General features: G+C 36.6%; 2 protein-coding genes across 4 annotated transcripts in view; one reads left to right on the forward strand and one right to left on the reverse strand.

Moving 5' to 3' along the window:
* MIS18BP1 (MIS18 binding protein 1) overlaps positions 1-1793 on the forward strand; it is a 51038-nt gene extending 49245 nt beyond the window's left edge. For both annotated transcript variants that reach the window (XM_004055122.5, XM_055361857.2), the window contains 2 exons: positions 570-624; positions 808-1793. In XM_004055122.5, coding sequence (XP_004055170.5) covers positions 570-624; positions 808-911 — 159 coding nt within the window. In that variant the 3' untranslated portion in view covers positions 912-1793. The remainder of the gene's footprint in view (positions 1-569; positions 625-807) is intronic.
* Positions 1794-4100: 2307 nt separating this feature from the next.
* The window catches only part of FANCM (FA complementation group M), a 65733-nt gene continuing 49925 nt past the window's right edge, over positions 4101-19908 (reverse strand). For both annotated transcript variants that reach the window (XM_004055119.5, XM_055361855.2), the window contains 6 exons: positions 19622-19778; positions 17120-17226; positions 15657-16217; positions 8463-8838; positions 6073-6364; positions 4101-5125 (listed from right to left, as the gene is read on the reverse strand). In XM_004055119.5, coding sequence (XP_004055167.3) covers positions 4987-5125; positions 6073-6364; positions 8463-8838; positions 15657-16217; positions 17120-17226; positions 19622-19778 — 1632 coding nt within the window. In that variant the 3' untranslated portion in view covers positions 4101-4986. The remainder of the gene's footprint in view (positions 5126-6072; positions 6365-8462; positions 8839-15656; positions 16218-17119; positions 17227-19621; positions 19779-19908) is intronic.

A 19908-nucleotide genomic window follows, 5' to 3' on the forward strand; every position in this document is an offset into this window, starting at 1 on the left:
ATGTACTACAAACTTGCCATTTACATTACCATTTTAGCCAAGAATTTCAAGTACAGAGAATTAAAATTCTGCTAGTATAAAACATTGTACTGTTATAATAACAGACTGTAGGTAAAAGTAATACAGTAATTAGTATTCTGTATAGTAATTACTATACTGTAATAGTACAGTATAGTATTGTAATTATAATTACTATATATAATTATGATAAATTGTGTTTATATTTTAAGTTTACTAAACCAGTATATTCATTACTTAATTACTTAGCACATTTTGGCAACTTTTGGAGGCCCATAGACTATCCTTTAACTGCTATAGCATTAGTTTATAATAATTTCTTAGAGGAGTGTTTGCCAGCACTGGGAAACAACATTGAGTAAGTCATGGTTCTTGCCCTGGATAAACCCAAAAGAGAATTACGCATTTCACAGATAATTATAATGTGATTAAATGTTGTTATAGGCGTATGTTCAAAGTAATCTGGGGATAAGCATGCTTAATTTTGTCTAGATTTGAGGTAGACTTCACCAGGAGGTACCATTTAGCTATTAATAGTAACTCTTTTATAGGTTGAAACTGATTTCTCAACTCCAACACCAAGAAGGAAAACCCCATTTAACACAGGTAATACACTTACAGCTTTCTTTTGTGGCTCAGTTCTATTATAAGGTAGGTTCTTTATTTAAATGGTATTAAAATTAATTGCTCTCAAGTGGACAGACTTAGCATTTTATTCCTTATAGTTTTCAGTTTTATTGAAAGTACTTTTAGAAATTTATTATCTTTTTATTAAACTTCTCTTTACAGATTTAGGAGAAAACTCTGGTATTGGAAAACTTTTCACTAATGCTGTGGAATCTTTAGATGAAGAAGAGAAAGATTATTATTTTTCAAACTCTGATTCTGCATAGTAAAATGAGAAAATATGATTCCTGGGATTTTTACCATAAAGCAGACAGTGTGTTTGTATTTTCAACTGGAGTACATGTATTTTCTTTGTAAAGTAGCTTCCTATGAAAATGTGGACTTTTGAAGGTTTCATATGTTTGTGTTCAAAGTAAAATATCCTCATTGCTGCAGCTTACTAAAAATGTAAAGAAAATTGTTTTTGCTCATGTAGATATCTGTAAATTTGTTTTTGCATATTAAAATATATATAGATAATTTTTTAATAAGCATCCAAGTCTGTTTACTTTAAGAAAATCATTTCCCAAACAGATTTTTTTTTTAATTTCAAGAAAATTTTGCTACCATTTAAGTAAGAGAAGGTGAGAAGGATGACAGAGGTTGTATTGGTAGCTATTGAATTCATGAAAACTTTTAAGTTAGCATTTGTTACCAGTTGTTATCCAAGCCTAATGTTTAAATTACACATTGTTGAAATTAAATTACACATTGTTGACATGCTTCTCTCCTGATTGTTTTTATTTTAAACTTGTGATAGGCATATCTATGAAACCTATGTAAATTTAGTTTATTGCTTTACCATTATTTTACTAGGTAAAATTAGAGAACAGATTTTGTTCTCTAATTTTTAAGCCTAATTTACATATGCAGAAACAGCTTAAATATTTTGACTAGATTAGACAAACAGTTAATAGATCCACCATTAGGAATCAATATATTATGTCATAATAAACATCCTTTTTCTTTCACTGAAATTTCTTTTAGAAATAAACTTATTTTTGCTTGTTATGTTTTGAAACTTGACATAGGATATTTTCCCTCTGGCTACACATTCACCTACCCTTGTTCTCTATTTAGATTATTCAAATAAAGTTAGTTTGCTTTTATAGTATTTGTTTCTTGTTTTTTGTTTGTTACTAATTACTGGATGATAGAAATAAAAACAAATCACGACTGGTCCTGTTTAAGTTTCCTCAAAAAAAAAAAGTAATAACATTTTCTTGTTTCTTAAGTGTTTTAGTCAGAGCAGGCATGGTGTCATGTATCTGTAGTCTCAACTACCTGGGAGGCTAAGGAAGGAGGATAGCTTGAGCCCAGGAGTTCAAGGCTGAACTGTGCTATGATCATGCCTGCAACTGGCCACTGCACCCTAGCCTGGGTAACAGAAAGACTCCTTTTAAAATAAATAAGTAAATAAAATAAAATAGTAATAATCAGCAGTTATATAATTATAGGACTTATGGAAACACTGTAAAAAGAACAGTGCAATTGGACTAAGATAATTCTTTCTTTAAACTACCATGATTATTTCTGCCATAAAGACCCTTGGTGGATATAGAATGGATCAAAAGAAAGGGTTATTTTGGAGTGGCCAAAAAAAATGCCGTTGTAGAACTTGAGTTGCCAATATTTGATCTAATGCTATACTGCTTGAAGTTAATGGATAGTGTTTTAGGAGTTAAGAAAGTGGTTAAATCCCTTAACAAAAAGTAAAAAGGTAATTGAAATGGCATAAACTTGACTCAAACCAAGAGTCTGACCCCTACTGCCCATATATCCCTATCAGAACTTCAGCGCCTTCCCTATTCTAAGGTATCTCACCGGCCAGGTACCTGGTTTGTCCTATTTCTATCAGGTCATAAGATGAACTAATGATAAGGTTTAAGGTAAGTAACCCCCAAAGGAAACTTAAAAGTGGAAAAGAAAAAAGACCTTAAGGACTTAAATAATAAGATGGATAATGAATGGTTAATGGCTACCAATGAGGATATAGGAGGAGGCTATTGCAAGCCTAAATATGGATAGAGCTCTCCATACAGCAAGCATAAATAAATGAAATCCTCTAGGTTATGTCTGTAACACCATGTTAATTTATGTAATTTTTTTTGTCTGATGGGTGCACACACAGCTGAGTCTGAGCAGGTGGTGGTATCCCTGTGTGAGGTTGTTGAGGGACTGCATGATTCTGGCATGCAGCTGGGGCAAAGCACCACCAGATGTCCCTACCCACAGGCCCTGCTGACAGTGTAGCAGGAGCATGATACATGAAGATGTAGCACAGTGGAACCACAAAGAGGCTTCTTTCCTCCTGTCACAGCTTAGCATTGTGCTCACTACTAAAGGAGAAATACTCAAAAAGTCCAGTTATAATAAACTGATAACTGCACACTAGGCAATAACTTAGTGTTTCCTCTCTGTGGTTTTGACAGAATTATTGAGCAGCATACATAAGTCAGCTGCTTTCATACAAATTGAGAGTTGATACTATCTCAAAGGAGCTAAACAATTAGAGTAACTTTTTTGTCCCCTTTTATCAACACCATAGAGTGAAAGAGAATGATACCTAGTTTGTGAGTTCTGCTTCTAGATTTGCCAGTCTAAACTTGAATAAGTCACTTGTTTCTGGGCATCACTTTTATCATTTGGTAAGAAAGGAAAGAGAAGTGATTTGAATTACATGAGCTCTGAAGTCCCCGCCAGATTTAAGGTGAGGAGAGCTCTGCGGTGAGGCTGGTTCAACTACCCAACAATGTAATAGGGGTAAAAATGAGGCCGAGAATAAAGGACTCACATAATTAGGCTGCTTTAGTACTAGACTGACTAGAAGAAAGATGTCATATATATTGCAGATACAAGCAAAGCCTTTTTTTGTGCTTGTGTTTGTTTTTGTTTTTGAGATAGTCTGGCTCTATCGCCCAGGCTGGAGTGCAGTGGCACGATCTCAGCTCACTGGAAGCTCCGCCTCCCGGGTTCACGCCATGCTCCTGCCTCAGCCTCCCGAGTAGCTGGGACTACAGGTGTCTGCCACCACGCCCAGCTAATTTTTTTTTATATTTTTAGTAGAGACGGGATGGGGTTTCACCGTGTTAGCCAGGATGCTCTTGATCTCCTGACTTCGTGATGCGCCCCCCTCGGTCTCCCCAAGTGCTGGGATTACAGGCGTGAGCCACCGCGCCCGGCCCCAAGCAAAGCCTTCTTAATGCCATCACAGACAACAGAATGGATCAAAACGGTAAATATAATAGGGTCAACATAATGGGCCTGCATTCAGTAATTTATATTAAAAAGAAACTTTCTAAGTCCAAACCAATATACCACTTTGAATATACTTCAGCAACAAAAAAGAGTAATGTAGCTGGGAGTTTGTATTAGTCCATTCTCACGCTGCTATGAAGAAATAACCCAAGACTGGGTAATTTATATAAGGAAAAGATGTTTAATTGACTCACAGTCCTGCATGGCTGGGGAGGCCTCGGGAACTTACAATCATGGTGGAGGGGAAGCAAACGTTTCCTTTTCCACATGGCAGTAGGCGAGAGAACTGCAGAGTGAACAGAGGAAAAGCTTATAAAACCATCAGATCCTCTGAGAACTATCACTAGAACAGCATGGGGGAACCGCCCCCATGAGCTAATCACGTTCCAGGAGGTCCCTCCCCAATATATTGGGATTATAATTCAGATTACAAGTCAAGATGAGATTTTGGTTGGGGACACAGCCAAACCATATCAGAGTTCATATTAATAGATTTGACAGTACTTAACTGGGACACACCTTTGGTCAGATAAACATTCAGTTAAGTTTTCTACTTTCCTAGTTACTGGGTCATTTATCTCACAACCCACCCATCACCCACACCTTACCAAGTACATGTATTTAGAATCAGTACACTTAAAAGTATACTATCTACACATAGGGAAAATCGACAAGTTGGCTGTAGTCATAGACATGTCAACTTTACTATTTATCACAACAGTACAACTTTAATTTTGGGAAACATTCCAAAGTATATCTAGCTTAGCTTTTACTTTCTTAAACTATCCTTAGTAACACTTTTAATAAACGTTGTTTTATTTAATAAAAAAATTAGTTTTATAATCTAGTCAAAATGATCACTGAACATCAGATTCTTTTTTAATAATTTCTATAATCTATATAAATAAAAATGTATACAATATAAAATATTTAAATAAAATATTCTCTTATTTACAAATAAACATAATCATAAAACAGCAATGATTATTGAAGTGCATATAATATTGTGAGAGGTCTTTGAAAACCCCATCTTGAGCAGCTTGATTATATATCAGATTTCAGTCTATCTTGGTTAAGATCATTTGGTAACATTTGTATGTCAAATACATAGTGAATATATCTATAGATCTCCTCAGCCTTCTGATGAGTTACTTGTGCATACATGGAGATTTCTTGAAGTGAGCTGAAAAATAAATGAGACAAAATCATTACACTAGGACTTTTGGCTTTTATAAAATTTAATATTACCTAAAGAACACCAAACACAGTAGCCTTTAAGGAAATCATCTCAAGCATTATCCGTCCAGCTGATATGTCTTGAACATTAGTTTGGATAAAAGAGCTACTTGTTTCCTTTCCTTAAAATTATCTAGAATAACAATTTCAACATCTTCAAGGAACTGAATGTTTTTGTGTTGCCCAAAATTCATATGTTGAAGCCGTAATCCCAATGTGATGGTATTTGGAAGTGGCAACTTTGAGAATTAGTTGATAAAGGTGGATATCCTCGTGCACTTTTAAGAAGATGTCAAAGAGCTAGCTAGCTTTCCGCCATGTGAGGATACAATGAGAAGGCAGTAGTCTGTGACTCAGTAGAAAGCTCTCTCCAGAACCCAGCCATGATCTCAGACTTCCACTATCCAGAACTGGCAGAAATAAATTTCTGTTGTTTATAAATTACCCAGTTTATGGTATTTTATCATTGCAGCATGAGCTAAGACAGTATCTGATGTAGGCCTTTAATTAAAATGAACTACATTCTAAAATTTCCCTCTTCAAGCAATATAATGATCACAACTAGTAAAATACTCATTTTTCTTGTTACAGAACTGAACAGCCCAGAAATGTTAGACTGCAAGGTCAAATGAAACTGCTATTTATTGTCTCTCCACAGAGCTCTAAGCTTCTCAAAGGAAATCCCTACACCTATTTTTTCTTTTTTATTTTTTTCGAATAATGTCCCTTAGCTTCATACAGTAACTAATATATGTTGGCAGGCAAAAAATGTTTACTGAATAAAAGAATCTAACAGGCATGATGCCGCTTAAATTTTTTTAACAGTAAACTTCTATGGAATGCTTTTAAGAATCTTTTAAAAGTAATCATTTAAAAATATTACAACAGACATACCTGTTAGCCATCCTTTTCACAGATGAAAACTGGTGACACATATTTAATGCAGTTATATAACTTATATTGGGAATACTTAAATAAAACTGGAGTGCCTCACTTTTATTACTATTCACCACTGTTGGAACATGAATACCAACATTCTTTCTTTGTTCCACTAAAGACAGTTCCTTTAGCAAATCTGCAGTTTCTTCTTGGCAGGAACTGAAAAGAATTCGGATTCCAGCGCCAATTAAGGTAGTCAGCAGGCTGTCATAGCTCTTTGTTCTCCTAAACATCCTTGATGTGTCTCCTAAATATTCATATTTAGGGAAAGGCAAACTTCAGTAACCAATATTAAGTAGAATCATTAATATACTTTATTTTATTAAAATCCCAAGATCTACACCATTGAGCAAACTGGTGCCACATTCTGCTAATGAGAAACCCTACAACTAATGTTTCTCAAATATCTGAGAAAGAAAATAGGGGTAACTATGAGCGCCTTGAGCTGGAATCAACATAGAAAGGTGAATAAGGAAGAGCTTATATTCCTAGATAATTCACTCCTGAAGGCCAAGACTGTATTACTCATCTCTAATTTTTCATGCTAGCTCTGATGAAGGGTGCATTAAGTACTGGTTTAAGTAATATAAAATTATCTTAGGTATTTATTCCAAAGAATAACTCAACAAATACCCTGTACACCCATTTTAACATCATCTTGCCAATTACTTCCCTACCCTTTCTTGTTCATTTTCTATTCCATATTCTACTTAAATCCTTTTATTGGTATTCCCTACTATGGCCCCCGATACTTTTCTATAACCTTTGCCATGTTACCTTCCTGTCTATTCCAAATCTATTCCCTTTATCCCTGACTTTTCAAATTAAAAAGAAGGCTGGTGGCTCAAACATGTAATCCCAGCACTTTGGGAGGCTGAGGCAGGAAGATCACGAGGTCAGGAGATCGAGACCGTCCTGGCCAACATGGTGAAACCTCGTCTCTACAAAAAATATAAAAAAAAATTAGCCGGGCGTGGTGGCACGCACCTGTAGTCCCAGCTACTCAGGAGGCTGAGGCAGGAGGATCACTTGAACCCAGGAGGCGGAGGTTGCAGTGAGTCGAGATTGCGCCACTGCACTCCAGCCTGGGCGACAGAGCAAGACTCCATCTCAAAAAAAAAAAAGAAGGCTGGGCATGGTGGCTCATGCCTGTAATCCCAGCACTTTGGGAGGCTGAGGCAGGCAGATCACCTGAGGTCAAGAGTTCAAGACCAGCCTGACCAACATGGTGAAACACCATCTCTACTAAAAATACAAAAATTAGCTGGGCACGGTGGCACATGCCTGTAATCCCAGCTACTCAGGAGGCTGAGGCAGGAGAATTGCTTGAACCCGGGAGGTGGAGGTTGCAGTGAGCCGAGATCATGCCACTGCACTCCAGCCTGGGCAACAGAGCGAGACTCTGTCTCAAAAAAAAAAAAACAAAAAAAAAATTGGGTAACCAAAAGATAAAATGACTTATCTAAGGCCACACGGTTCACCAATGACAAAATGGGGATGAAAAGGCTGCCCAACTCCCACACCAATGTTTTACATAAACTACACTATTACCAAAAGTATAATTCTTCAATTCTTCCTCAGTGGCTTTCACCTACATGATTTTACTTAGTTCTCATAATATCACAAGATGAGTAGAACAAGTGTATTATCAGTTCCTCAGAGGGAGTGATTTGTCAATGCAATGTCACACAGAGAAGCCAGTAATTGGTGTGTCTTCTGATTCCATATCTCATGATCTTTTTACTGTTCTTGAGGGCTCGCCATACAATTAAATAATTACTGCAGAAATCTTCTACCTGAAGCTCCAATCCTGCACTTCCAAATGCATCCTAGGCACCCACTTCAGTGACCCATTGAGAACTCGATCTTAACGTGTTCAAAATTGAACTTCCCTTGTCCCTTATATCTGTTGCTTCCCTTATATTCATAATTGCAATAAACAGTACCACTACTTAACTGCCCAATAACCAAGAAGTTGGTCAACTCAGTAATTCTCAACTCCTCCCACCAACTCTTGCTAATCCTGACTCCTTAAACATCTCCCGAATACTACTTCTCCTCCCCATTGCTGCCTTAGTTAAGGCCCTCATCCTTCCTGGGTTCCTGAAAAAGTCTTATGTTTGGCAGACTTGCCTTCAGTTTCCAACCCTTCATTTCTCATAAGCTGCATTTAAATACAATGACTAATGAAAGCCATTATGGCTGTATGAAAATATGAAATGACATTCACCAGTCAGGTGTTTATATTTTAAGAGTTTCCCACATCCTAATAATAGAAGAATAAACTAAGTTAACCGTAAAGTTCCTTTACAGTCTTATAAACAAAGATATTTAAAAACACAAACCTGTTTTTTCTCTGTCCTTTTCCACAATCACACATATTCTTTCAAACATACTCTGCAGGTGCTGGATCTGCTCAATGAACTTGTTCTTATTGACACTATTTAACATCTCAGATTGAGACCTCCTTTCCACCACCATGCGGTTACTCACGATGTAATCACAGCCATTAAGAGGACAAACTTCTACTTGCAACCCATGAATTGCTCTTAGGGAAGAAATTACTTCTAATCCAGAAGTGATTTCATGACCACCTACAAGAATACAGGTTCCTTTTCCTTCCTGCGGAAGTCTAAGAGAAGTATGTGTCCCAGCTAAATGTGGTCTTGACTTGGAACAGGATGCCCCTGAAGTGCTAGAATCCTCCAAAGCACTACCATCCTGAAAAAGTGGAAAACACTGGTCACATTCAGGTTAAATACATAAAAGTGCCATAAACGTCTCACACCCGAAGTTGATTCTCCTTACTGAGAATGTCCAGTTTTCGTCCTTCAATTTGACCAAAGTGACAATAAATGAAGGAACACATAAGTCACTACTCTTACACCTCAAAAAATTGTAAAGCTATAATTAACAACAAAAGCTAAGAACAATAGGATGTAAAGAAATAGCAGAAAGTCTAAAAATGAACAGGAAAGGAAATGTGTTAAAAAAGAAAATTATAATTTTTAGCCTAGAGAAAAAAAACAAATGAATGGAAGGTGAAATAACCTTTGAGCAGATTAGAGTTCATCGTGAAGAATAAGGAAACTAGACAAGATATTTTTGAAAAATAATAGGAAGATTAGATAACCAGAAAGTATCTCCAGTTGAAAACAACTAAACCTGTTCAGTTTTAAAAAACTAACATGTTTGTAAAAAATATTTAGAAATACATAACTGGTCTGACCAGAAAGTAAGGAATGCACCGAGGTCAAAAACAACATGGAAGTGAGAATTTTGGAAGTTACTTTTAAGCCAGAACATACCCAGCTTTCCTTTCCAAAGTAATCTGCCAAATCCTGTGAACCATGAGCTCCTCTTTTCGCAGAGGCACAAGGCATGGGAAACATTAGTGCTAGATGTCCGAACCTCTGTCCCCAAAAACAGTTAAACGTTTATTATAAGCGCAAATAAAAAATAAATCTACTCCATAAAAGCAGAAAGGAAAAAGTAGTTCTCAATCTTAATATCTGGTAGAGAGGTAAAATCTCGAATTGGTATCTACATACTGGCCCTCCAGCCCTCATGTAGGCTTGTAGCCAGAATACAGAATACCTGTGTGATCCACAAAAACCTTAAGCAAGTAATAAAATGTGCTCTCCAAAAAGAAATGCAAATGGCTCTTATGAGCTATATGAATGTATGAAACTGAAAGAAAAAAGATGCTTTCAACTTTGCTATGGAAAGAAAAACACAAATTTGAAACTATGACATGCCATCTCTCACTAGGTTGACAATATTCTCTGTTAATGAGGTTCTGGAGAAATCAGAAATTCTTTTACAGTGCTGGTAGTAATAAAAATATGATACAGCGGTGGCTAACACCTGTAATCCCAGCACTTTGGGTGGCTGAGGCAAGTGGATCACTTGAGGTCAGGAGTTCGAGACCAGCCTGGCCAACGTGGTGAAACCCTGTCTTTACTAAAAATACAAAAATTATCTGGGTGTGGGAGGCGGAGTTGCAGTGAGCCGAGATCACGCCACTGCACTCTAGCCTGGGCTACAGAGCGAGACTCTGCCTCAAAAAAAAAAAAAAAAAGGTACAACCTATAGAGAAGTTAGCAATATCTGGCAACATTACATATGCATTTACTTTTTACAGCAACTCCAAGAAATTAATCCCAAAGTTACACCGGCAACATTTAAGAGGATACAAACATGGCTATTTATTATAAGAATGAAAGATTAGAAACAACCTACATATGCATCAATATGGAAATGTTGAATAAATTATTACATAATCATACAATGGTGTATGCAGCTGCACAAAGTAATGAGGAATATATATCTGTATATTACTATTAAGTGAACCTGAGGATACAGTTTTAAGTAAAAAAATCAAGATGGGATAAAGTATGTATTGTATTTTACTACTTATCTAAGGAAGATTAAAAATATAAAAGTATCTAATTATATATTTCAAACAATGTATAAACAAACCGAAGTATGTAGATATTTTTAATTATTACCTTTGTACAAGGAAGGAAGCAGTGAAGGACACAAAAATAAAACTGGAATGTGTTGTTTTTTTTTGTTTTTTTTGTTTTTTTGAGACGGAGTTTCACTCTTGTCACCCAGGCTGGAGTGCAATGGTGCAGTCTCAGCTCACTGCAACCTCTGCCTACCGGGTTCAAGCCATTCTCCTGCCTCAGCCTCCTGAGTAGCTGGGATTACAGGAACCTGCCACGACACCTGGCTAATTTTTATATTTTTAGTAGAGATGGGGTTTCACCATGTTGGCCAGGCTGGTCTTGAGCGCCTACCCTCAGGTGATCCACCCACCTCGGCCTCCCAAAGTGCTGGGATTACAGGCATGAGCTACCATGCCTGGCCTGGAATTTGTTGAATATAAATTCTTTTGCAGATTTTAATTTTGGACCATGAACAAAATAAATAAAAAGACATCCCATTTTCATGCACTGAGAAATTTAACATTATTAAGATGACAATACTACCCAAAATAATCTATGGATTCAACACAATCTGTTTCAAAATTCCAAAAGCATATATTGCAGAAATGGGAAAACCCATACTAAATTTCATATATTTCAAGGGACTCTGAATATCTAAAACAATGTTAAAAAAAAAACAAAGTTAGAAAACTCAGACTTACCAACTTCAAAATTTCTATAAAGCTACAGGAATCAAGACAGTGTGGTACTGGCATAGAAAAAGACATATGCCAAAGAACTGAGAGCCTAGAAATAAACCCTCACATATATGGTCAACTGATTTTAAGCAAGATAGCCATGCACCACCAACAACAAAAGCTGGACTTTTATATCATTAACGAAAGTTTGCTCAAAATGAATCAAAGGTACACCCTGAAGAATTAAAACTATAAAACTCTTACAAGGAAACATAAAGAAAAATCTTCATGACTGGATTTGGCAAGATGTTCTCTTCCCACACTTGTGTCAGCAGATTGCTCTAGTTACTTGGTGTTTGCTAGCCTGGTGGGAGGGAGCACTAGGAGTGTGGAATTAGTGTTTTCTGTTGTCCTGGTTCAGCCATAGTCTTGCGCAGGACTTGTGTCCCCAGGTCTCAAAGGTAGGAATTTCTCAGTGATCTTACTCTCCCTCCCAGTTATTACAGACCTCTAATTGTCTAGGCTTAAGATGTTTTCCTGCCCTTCTCCCAGTTATAGAGGGTATTTTCTTGTTTCCTTCCTGATCTGTGGTCTTCACCTAAGCTCTGAGGGCAATACAGTTTGCTGCTCTTCCCCCAGTAGCTTAAAGCTTTTTGTTCCATAGGGGAAACAGGGAAGGAACAAGGTGAGACATGGTTCCTTTTCCACAGTAATTGCTTGTCTCTTCCCCAAGGACTGTACTAGGAAAAAGCATTTTTCTCATTCTCAGTCTTTTTTGTGAATGCCTGATGAGTGTGTGAAGAAAAGCCCATGAGTGGCTATAAATTCTCCATTGTGTCTACAACTCCCAGGGGTTCTAAACTTTCATGCTAGTCCACTGCCTTTTGCAATTCACTAACGTTTTAGCCGAAATTTTTTTTTAATTTTTTTTTTTAGACAGAGTCTCATTTTGTTGCCCAGGCTGGAGTGCAGTGGCATGATCATAGCTCACCGCAACCTCAACCTCCCAGGGTCAAGTGATCCTTCCACCCTAGCATGCTGAGTAGCTGGGACTACAGGTATGCACCAGCATGCCAGGCTAATTTTTTGGTTGCTTTTGTTTTGTTTTTCTTTTTTTTTGAGATGGAGTCTCACCATGTTGCACAGGCTGGAGTGCAGTGGTGCAATCTTGGCTCACTGCAACCTCTCCCTCCCAGCTTCAAGCAATTCTCCTGGTGCAGCCTCCTGAATAGCTGGGGTTACAGGCATGTGCCACCACGTCTGGCTAATTTTTTGTATTTTTAGTAGTGGCGGAGTTTCACTGTGTTGGCCAGGCTGGTATCAAACTCCTGACCTCAAGTGATCCGCCTGCCTCGGCCTCCCAAAGTGCTGGGATTATAGGCGTAAGCCACTGCCCCTGGTCAGCTGAATTATTTTTACCAGATTTCACAGTGTCCAGTGATTGCCAGGAATCAGCAAGCTTTTCATTGGAGGGGTCTGTTTTTCCTTAAATATCAGCCTTATTGTTTGCCCTACAACCTTACCTCTGTAATGGTTTCAAGAAAACATGATTTTGCAGATGACTGGCTCTTTGTTATAGTAAGGATGGGAGCAATACTCCCTCCACCTTTCTACATCATAACTTAAGATGGACTTCCTATCTTTTAACATTCTAGACTAAGATCAACATCCCAATTATTCAGAAATTATCACTAAAATATATTTAATATTTAATTTTTAAAAATGAATAATAAATGTAATGAAGGAGGAAATGGCCACTAAAGAACTAGAAGAAAATAGTGGAAGTACTTAGTTTTCTTAGAGTATGGCTTTCTAAACATGACAACAAGGTCAGGAAATACAAAGAAAAAACGTTTAGGCTGCATAAAGAAGTTATATTTCATATAGCAAGAAACACTAAACACAAAACAAAAAAGCAAATAAAAGACAAGGAATACTGTTTGTAATATACATGACAATGCAAATATTAGTATTTTTAATCTGTGAAGATTTTTGTCAGGGTAGTCTATTTTATGTCTTTTCAAATTTACCTCAAAAAATTCTTTCTCCTCCTAATTTCAAGTAATAAGAATCACACTATATGTAATTTTATTCAATAATAGTAGAAAACTTAAAACTTTTTCCACTAAGACCTACTGATCCCTTTTCATAGTCCTCTTCAAAGTATCACTATCTTATATCTATTTTTTAGTTAGGACATATCAAAGTAGAAATATTGCTTAAAGTGTCAGTGCTTATCAGTGCTTATTTCTCTTTTCAAAGTAAAGAGCACTGGAGTGTGGTGTGGGGGTGAATAGGCAACTATGGTGATTAGAAGCCCAGAAGGGCAGTGTGGAGGCACCCAGGCTCTGTAGCCTCATCTCCACTGCTCAGATAGGCTTAGCCCAGGGTCAGGAGGGACTCTGCCTTGTCGAGAAAAGCCTAGGATACTGAGACACTCACAAATGTCACTAGTGTGAATTACAGCTGAAGAAACTACACTACTGTATCCACCTAGAACCAAGGCCAACACACCCCACCAAATTGACACCCTAAGACCCATTCATACAAATAAGTCTTTCCCTGGGAAACTACTCCATAAAACTTGACGAGATGAATGTCCCACTGGATGTGTAGAAATCAACATAAGGACACGTCATATATGAAAAGCAAGGACACCATACTTCCAAAGGAACACAATAATTCTCAAATAACAGACCCCATTTATAAGGAATTATACAAAAATAATAATCTTGCCAGGCATGGTGTTGCATGTCCATAGTCCCAGCTACTAAGAAGGCTGAGGTAGGAGGATCACATGAGCCCAGGAGTTCAAGTCAGCAGTGAGCTATGATCGCACCTGTGGATAGCCACTGTAATCCAGCCTAAGCAACACAATAAGAACTCATCTTGGGATTTTAATCTCTGTACTATAGATGAGGATATTGAAACTCAAAGAAATGAAGTACTTTCTTGTTCTCCAGTCTATTATAAAGACTTAATGTAGTCAATCTTTTCCTAACAATGCCTTCAAGAAATAACTATGACCAAAAAAAAAAAAAAAATGGGGACAATTTGCAACGGGAAACACAAATATGAGGACCATTGTGTGGACACTGTCAAGCATGTGGCTAAGGCAGAGTGTGATGAAACACCTTGGGGATAAAGAGAAGTAGAAGCAGAGAGCAGAATAGTGGTTAGTAAGGGGGTTAAGGTTGGGGCGGAGGGTGTTGGTCAAATAATACAAAATTTCAGATAAGAAGACTATAGTTAATTACAAGGTATTTTATCTTGAAAATCACTGAAAGAGTAAATTTTAAGTGTTCTAATTCTCAACCAAAAAATAAGTATTTGAGGTAATATATATGTTAATTAGCCTGATCTAGCCATTCCACAATGTATACATATTTCAAAACATCATGTCATACTTGATAAATATATACAATTGTCAATTCTAAAAAGTATTTTTTAGTAAGTCTATTTTCAGTCTCACTCCTAGTTAACCAAATAATGAATCAATATATATAGTTCCTATTATTATTTCTTTAACCCCTATTTAGCAAAATTACTGTAACTATAAACCCTTAAAAACGGGAAACAGTTTTACAGTGATTCTTCTAGAAATAGCACAATAGGAGAAAGTAAAACTGGACTACTTAGCAGCCATTCTGGAAGGAAATGGAAGAAAACTTTAAGAAGGAAACCAGTTGGTACTCCCAAATTCCTTTACCCAATAAAAAGAGACTTACATACCCAAAGCCTTCTGAGAAGGAGAAAAGTTAACCTGGGAACTAGTTCTAGTTCTTTTTTTTTTTTTTTTTTTTGAGATGGAGTCTTGCTCTGTCACCCAGGCTGGGGTGCAATGGCACGATCTCGGCTGACTGCAACCTCTGCCTCCCGGATTTAAGCGATTCTCCTACCTCAACCTCCCAAGTAGGTGGGACTACAGGGATACGCAACCACACCTGGCTGATTTTTGTGTTTTTAGTAGAGACGGGATTTCACCATGTTGGCCAGGCTAGTCTTGAACTCCTGACCTCAAGTGATCCACCTGCCTCGGCCTCCCAGAGTGCTGGGATTACAGGCATGAGCCACCGCACCTGGCCAGGGAACTAACTCTGAACACATAATTTCAGTTAATTGTGCCTTGCAGAAAGCCCTATTTTCCCACATCCTTTTAATAAAATTATCAAGTTTCCTTACATAGTGTTAACAAAACATTAACATATTTAAAAAATTAAAACCTGAGCACCCTGTGAATTGCCCACATAATTTTGTGTATTGTTTTCTTGTTTGAAGACATTTTCTGCAAAATTTTTTTGTTAATTTTTCTTTGACCTAGTTATTTAATACAAAACACACACACAAGAAAGAAAAGAAAAACTTCTGGTAACCATCTAAAGACATTTTTCCTTTCTTTGATCCATACCTTCTGTGGAACTGGAAATTTTCTACAGTCTTTCTGTGAATCAACAGTAGTGAAGGGTGGTGTGGTAGACTGGACTTCATGATGATTCTGAGGTTTGAAGTCTGAGACTTCGGAAATTGTATCCTTTAAATTCAGTGATGTCTGTTTGCTCTGCTTTGCTAATGGATTAACTCTTGGAGTAGAACGCACCTTGGACTGCAGAGAAGATCCAGAAGGCACCAAATTTAAACAATGGTCCTGTTGTTTGTTCTTCTTAACAGTGCTTGGGCTAACCGCAATATTAGATTCTCTTTTATCATTTACATTGTTCTCCTCCTCACTTGAATCATCTGGTAAAATAATTCTGGATAATTTCTTTTTTGAATGTGCACAATTTTGTTCCATCATTTGTTTTAGCACTACTGCACGTCGAGTTTTATACTTTTTACTATTTGCAAAGCAATCATCAGTTATTAAGTTAAAATCAACACAAACTTCTTCTTCACTTGATTGGCCTTTGCAAGACTCCTCTTCATCAACACAAAAACTATCCTCTAAATAGGTTTCATCTTGTTCAGGAATCTACAATAAAAACACAAGAGTGTTTTACATTTATTTCAGACAATTAACAGGTATTTAAAATATACTTCTAGGCACATGAAATCTGCATTAATATTTGTTTAATTTACTTTATTAATTCAGCCACTTACTCAACTAACATAAACTAAGTACATTCTTTATGGAGGAAAATGAGTTTGAGGATAAAGGAAAAGAATGATTTACCGTCTAGAAATTTAAGGGCTAATAACAGGTAGGTAGAAAGTAAACAATAATAATAGATGATAAATGCTATATAATAAGCACAATGGAAGTACAGAGAGTACACATTACCAAGCTGAACATGGCAATTTATAAACAAACACAACTAATATGAAAATGTTATCCATAAGTGACATAACCTATAATTTTCAGCATATAACATTTTTATGAAAAAAAATGAATTTTGATCAACCAAGGACAAAAAAGGGATCTTTTTTACTTTTTGAGATGGAGTTTCGCCCTTGTCGCCCAGGATGGAGTGCAATGGTGCAATCTTGACTCACTGCAACCTCTGCCTCCCGGGTTCAAGCAATTCTCCTGCCTCAGCCTCCCAAGTAGCTGGGATTACAGGCATGTGCCACCATGCCTGGCTAATTTTTGTATTATTAGCACAGATGGGGTTTCACCATGTTGGCCAGGCTGGTCTTGAACTCCTGACCTCAGGTGATCTACCAGCATCGGCCTCCCAAAGTGCTGGGAGCCACCACACACGGCCAAAAAGGGATCTTGAGAATCCATTTAGTCGAGCTTCCTGACTTTGGGCAGAAATGATCTCAAATAGCTCTGACAGCCCAGTTTTAGAAACAAAATGGAGGCTTCACTAACAGGAACATATTTCAACATCATCATCCAGAAATTCTCCATTATATTTCTATAGTTCATACCTGCGAGAAAATGTTTATGTTTTTATGTGTCTTATGAATCATTTTGTACTTATTGTTCATCATTGGACTACGCAAAGATTTCATGTAAATAGCTCTCATTTCAGAATCTGTGTAAAGATAAGAATTTAAGATAAAGTAGCAAAATTATTTAAATGAAAACCAGTAAGTATTTAACTTCAATCTATTTCAAATTTACTTGATTCAAACCTTGTGCAAATATTTTACACAAAGACAATAAATATTGAAAGATATCTATAAACAATTATTCAAAAATATAAAGTTAGGAGTTTAGCCTTTGAAATCAGATCTTCTAGTTGAGTGATCATGGACAACCTAAGTTCCCTGCTTTAGCTATCTCTCTGAAAATGAGGATTAAAACGGCGACTTTTCTTTCAAAACAAAGGTATACAAAGACCTTAAAACTGTACCAGATTTATAGAAGTTTCAAAAAAAATAAGAAATCTAGCCAGAAAAGCAAATATGCACTAAAAACATTAAAACCCACAGCCAATAAAAAGTATGTTTCATAATTTTCAGTTAAGCAAAACCTGGGAAACACATTGGTTTTTTTTTATGCCTAGCATTTTTAAAAGTTGTAATATAATGAAAGGTACTTGAGACATGATACATAAAAACAAAAGATAATGTGAATTTCGAGGTACTTTAAAAAAAAAAAGCTTTGAAATGACACATAGTTCAAACATACTGTGTCTAAAATGGAATTTCAAACCTCTATAATCACCATCTAAATTGCTTCATCTGCAGCCTTCCCAATAACATAACAGCAAATATGTCCTTCTTGTTGCTCAAGCCTACTGACTCCTCCTTTTTTTCTAATCCATTGGAAAATCCTGTCAGCTTTATGTATCCAGAACCCAATCTTTCTCACTCTCCTCAGTGCTACTATCTTGGTAGAAGCCACCAGCACTCCTTGACTGGAGGACCTCAACAATCTCCTAACTGGTCTCAGTCTGCCTGTGTTCTCCTATAGGCCATTCTCAACACAGAAGCTGGAGAGATTCTACTAAATTATGTCAGATTATGATCTGGCTGCTATTTCTCTGATCTTCCTACTACCTTCCCTTTTCCCTCATTCCAGTCACAACACTATTCCTTCAACAGGCCAGGCACACTACCGACTCGGGGCCTTTGCACTGGCTATTGTCTTTGCATCAACATTCTTCCACTGGATTATATTGTAAACCTGCAAAACACTTCTGTTAAGGAACATCAAGGACATAAAACCTTATCCTGCAAATTATATCAGCATTAAGGACAGTACTGAGAACATTATCTTTAAACACTTTTTTCTTAAAAGTCACGAACTTTGAGAAACTTTGTCACTTTAAATAATATCAGAGACTGCAAAAGCAGAATAAATGATGAGATCTGTGAAAGATTAGAATACTGAAGAGATATAATCAGAATATTTCTCACTTCTGTTACAGCCAGTCTGAACCATCTCCTCTAAATGTATTGTATGTAAGATCCATTCAAGCATTGGATGAACACACTGTTTTCTGAAAGTAAACTGCCCTTACATGGCAAATTTAATAAATTTAGCTTTGTATTGCAGTTGGTCTTAACAATCTACATCACTAAATCTCTCTTCTTCTAGTCTCTGATGATGTCACCTTCTCAATGAGGCCTATTCCTAACTGCCTTATTTAAAATAACAGCTAGGCAGAGTGCAGTGGCTCACAGCTATAGACCCAGTACTTTGAGAGGCCAAGGTGAGAGGATTGCTTGAGGCCTGGAGTTGGAGACAAACCTGGGCAACATAGTGAGATTACATCTCAACAAAAGGCCAAAAAAATTAACTGGTCATGGTGGCACATGCCTGTAGTCCTATAGGAGGCTAAAGCAGGAGAATCTCCCGAGCCTAGGAGTTCAAGGCTGCAGTGAACTATGACTGCGCCACTGCACCCTACTCTGGGCAACAGAGTAAGACTCTGTCTCTAAAAAAATAAAATTAAAAAATAATACAATAAAATGGCAACTTGTCTGTTATTTATACCCTCAACCCCAGTTACTCCAAATTTTTCTCATCTTGGCCAACTTTTTTATTTTTCTGTAACTTTTTATCTTACAATAAACTAAATAATTTAGTTAGTATATATATTGTCTGTCTCTTTCCATTTGAATGTAGGCTTCATAAGAAGAAATTTTTTGTCTATTTTGTTCATTCATATATGGTTCTTAAATGCCTTACATAGTACTAGGCATGTAGCGGGCAATAAACACTTGTGAAATGAACATTTCACACTTGAGCAACCCAGGTCAATCTGAAGAGAAATATTCAAATTAGCAGAAGCCTATGAACAATCAGTCTAAAATAAAGCAAGTATTAAAGAATTTGAATGAAAATGACCAAATAAATATTTTGCACATACCACATTTAATTACCTTTAAGGTCTAGTTTCATTAAAAACTGATTAAAATATTTAAATATAAGCACATAAAAACATTGAAAAAAATTTTAAGGATCATTATAACATTTACCATTTATAGCCTGTGAAAGTTGAGTTTCATCATTTAAAAAGTCAAGTAATGAGGAATCTTGTTCATTTTCTGACTCATCATTTTCATCTGATGAAACATATTCTGCATCCTCTTCAGAAAGTTCTGCTTCATCATCTAAAAACTTCCTAGCTACATGCTAAGACAAATTAGAAAACATGAAGATATCATTGAGAAAATAATTTTCTTTCATGATTGGAAATAATTCTGGAAAACTGATTTCTTATCAATGCTTTTAAGATTAATAAAATAATAAAAACAAAATTTCT

The sequence above is a fragment of the Gorilla gorilla genome, chromosome 15 (genome assembly GCF_029281585.2).
Source record: "Gorilla gorilla gorilla isolate KB3781 chromosome 15, NHGRI_mGorGor1-v2.1_pri, whole genome shotgun sequence".
Taxonomy (NCBI): domain Eukaryota; kingdom Metazoa; phylum Chordata; class Mammalia; order Primates; family Hominidae; genus Gorilla; species Gorilla gorilla.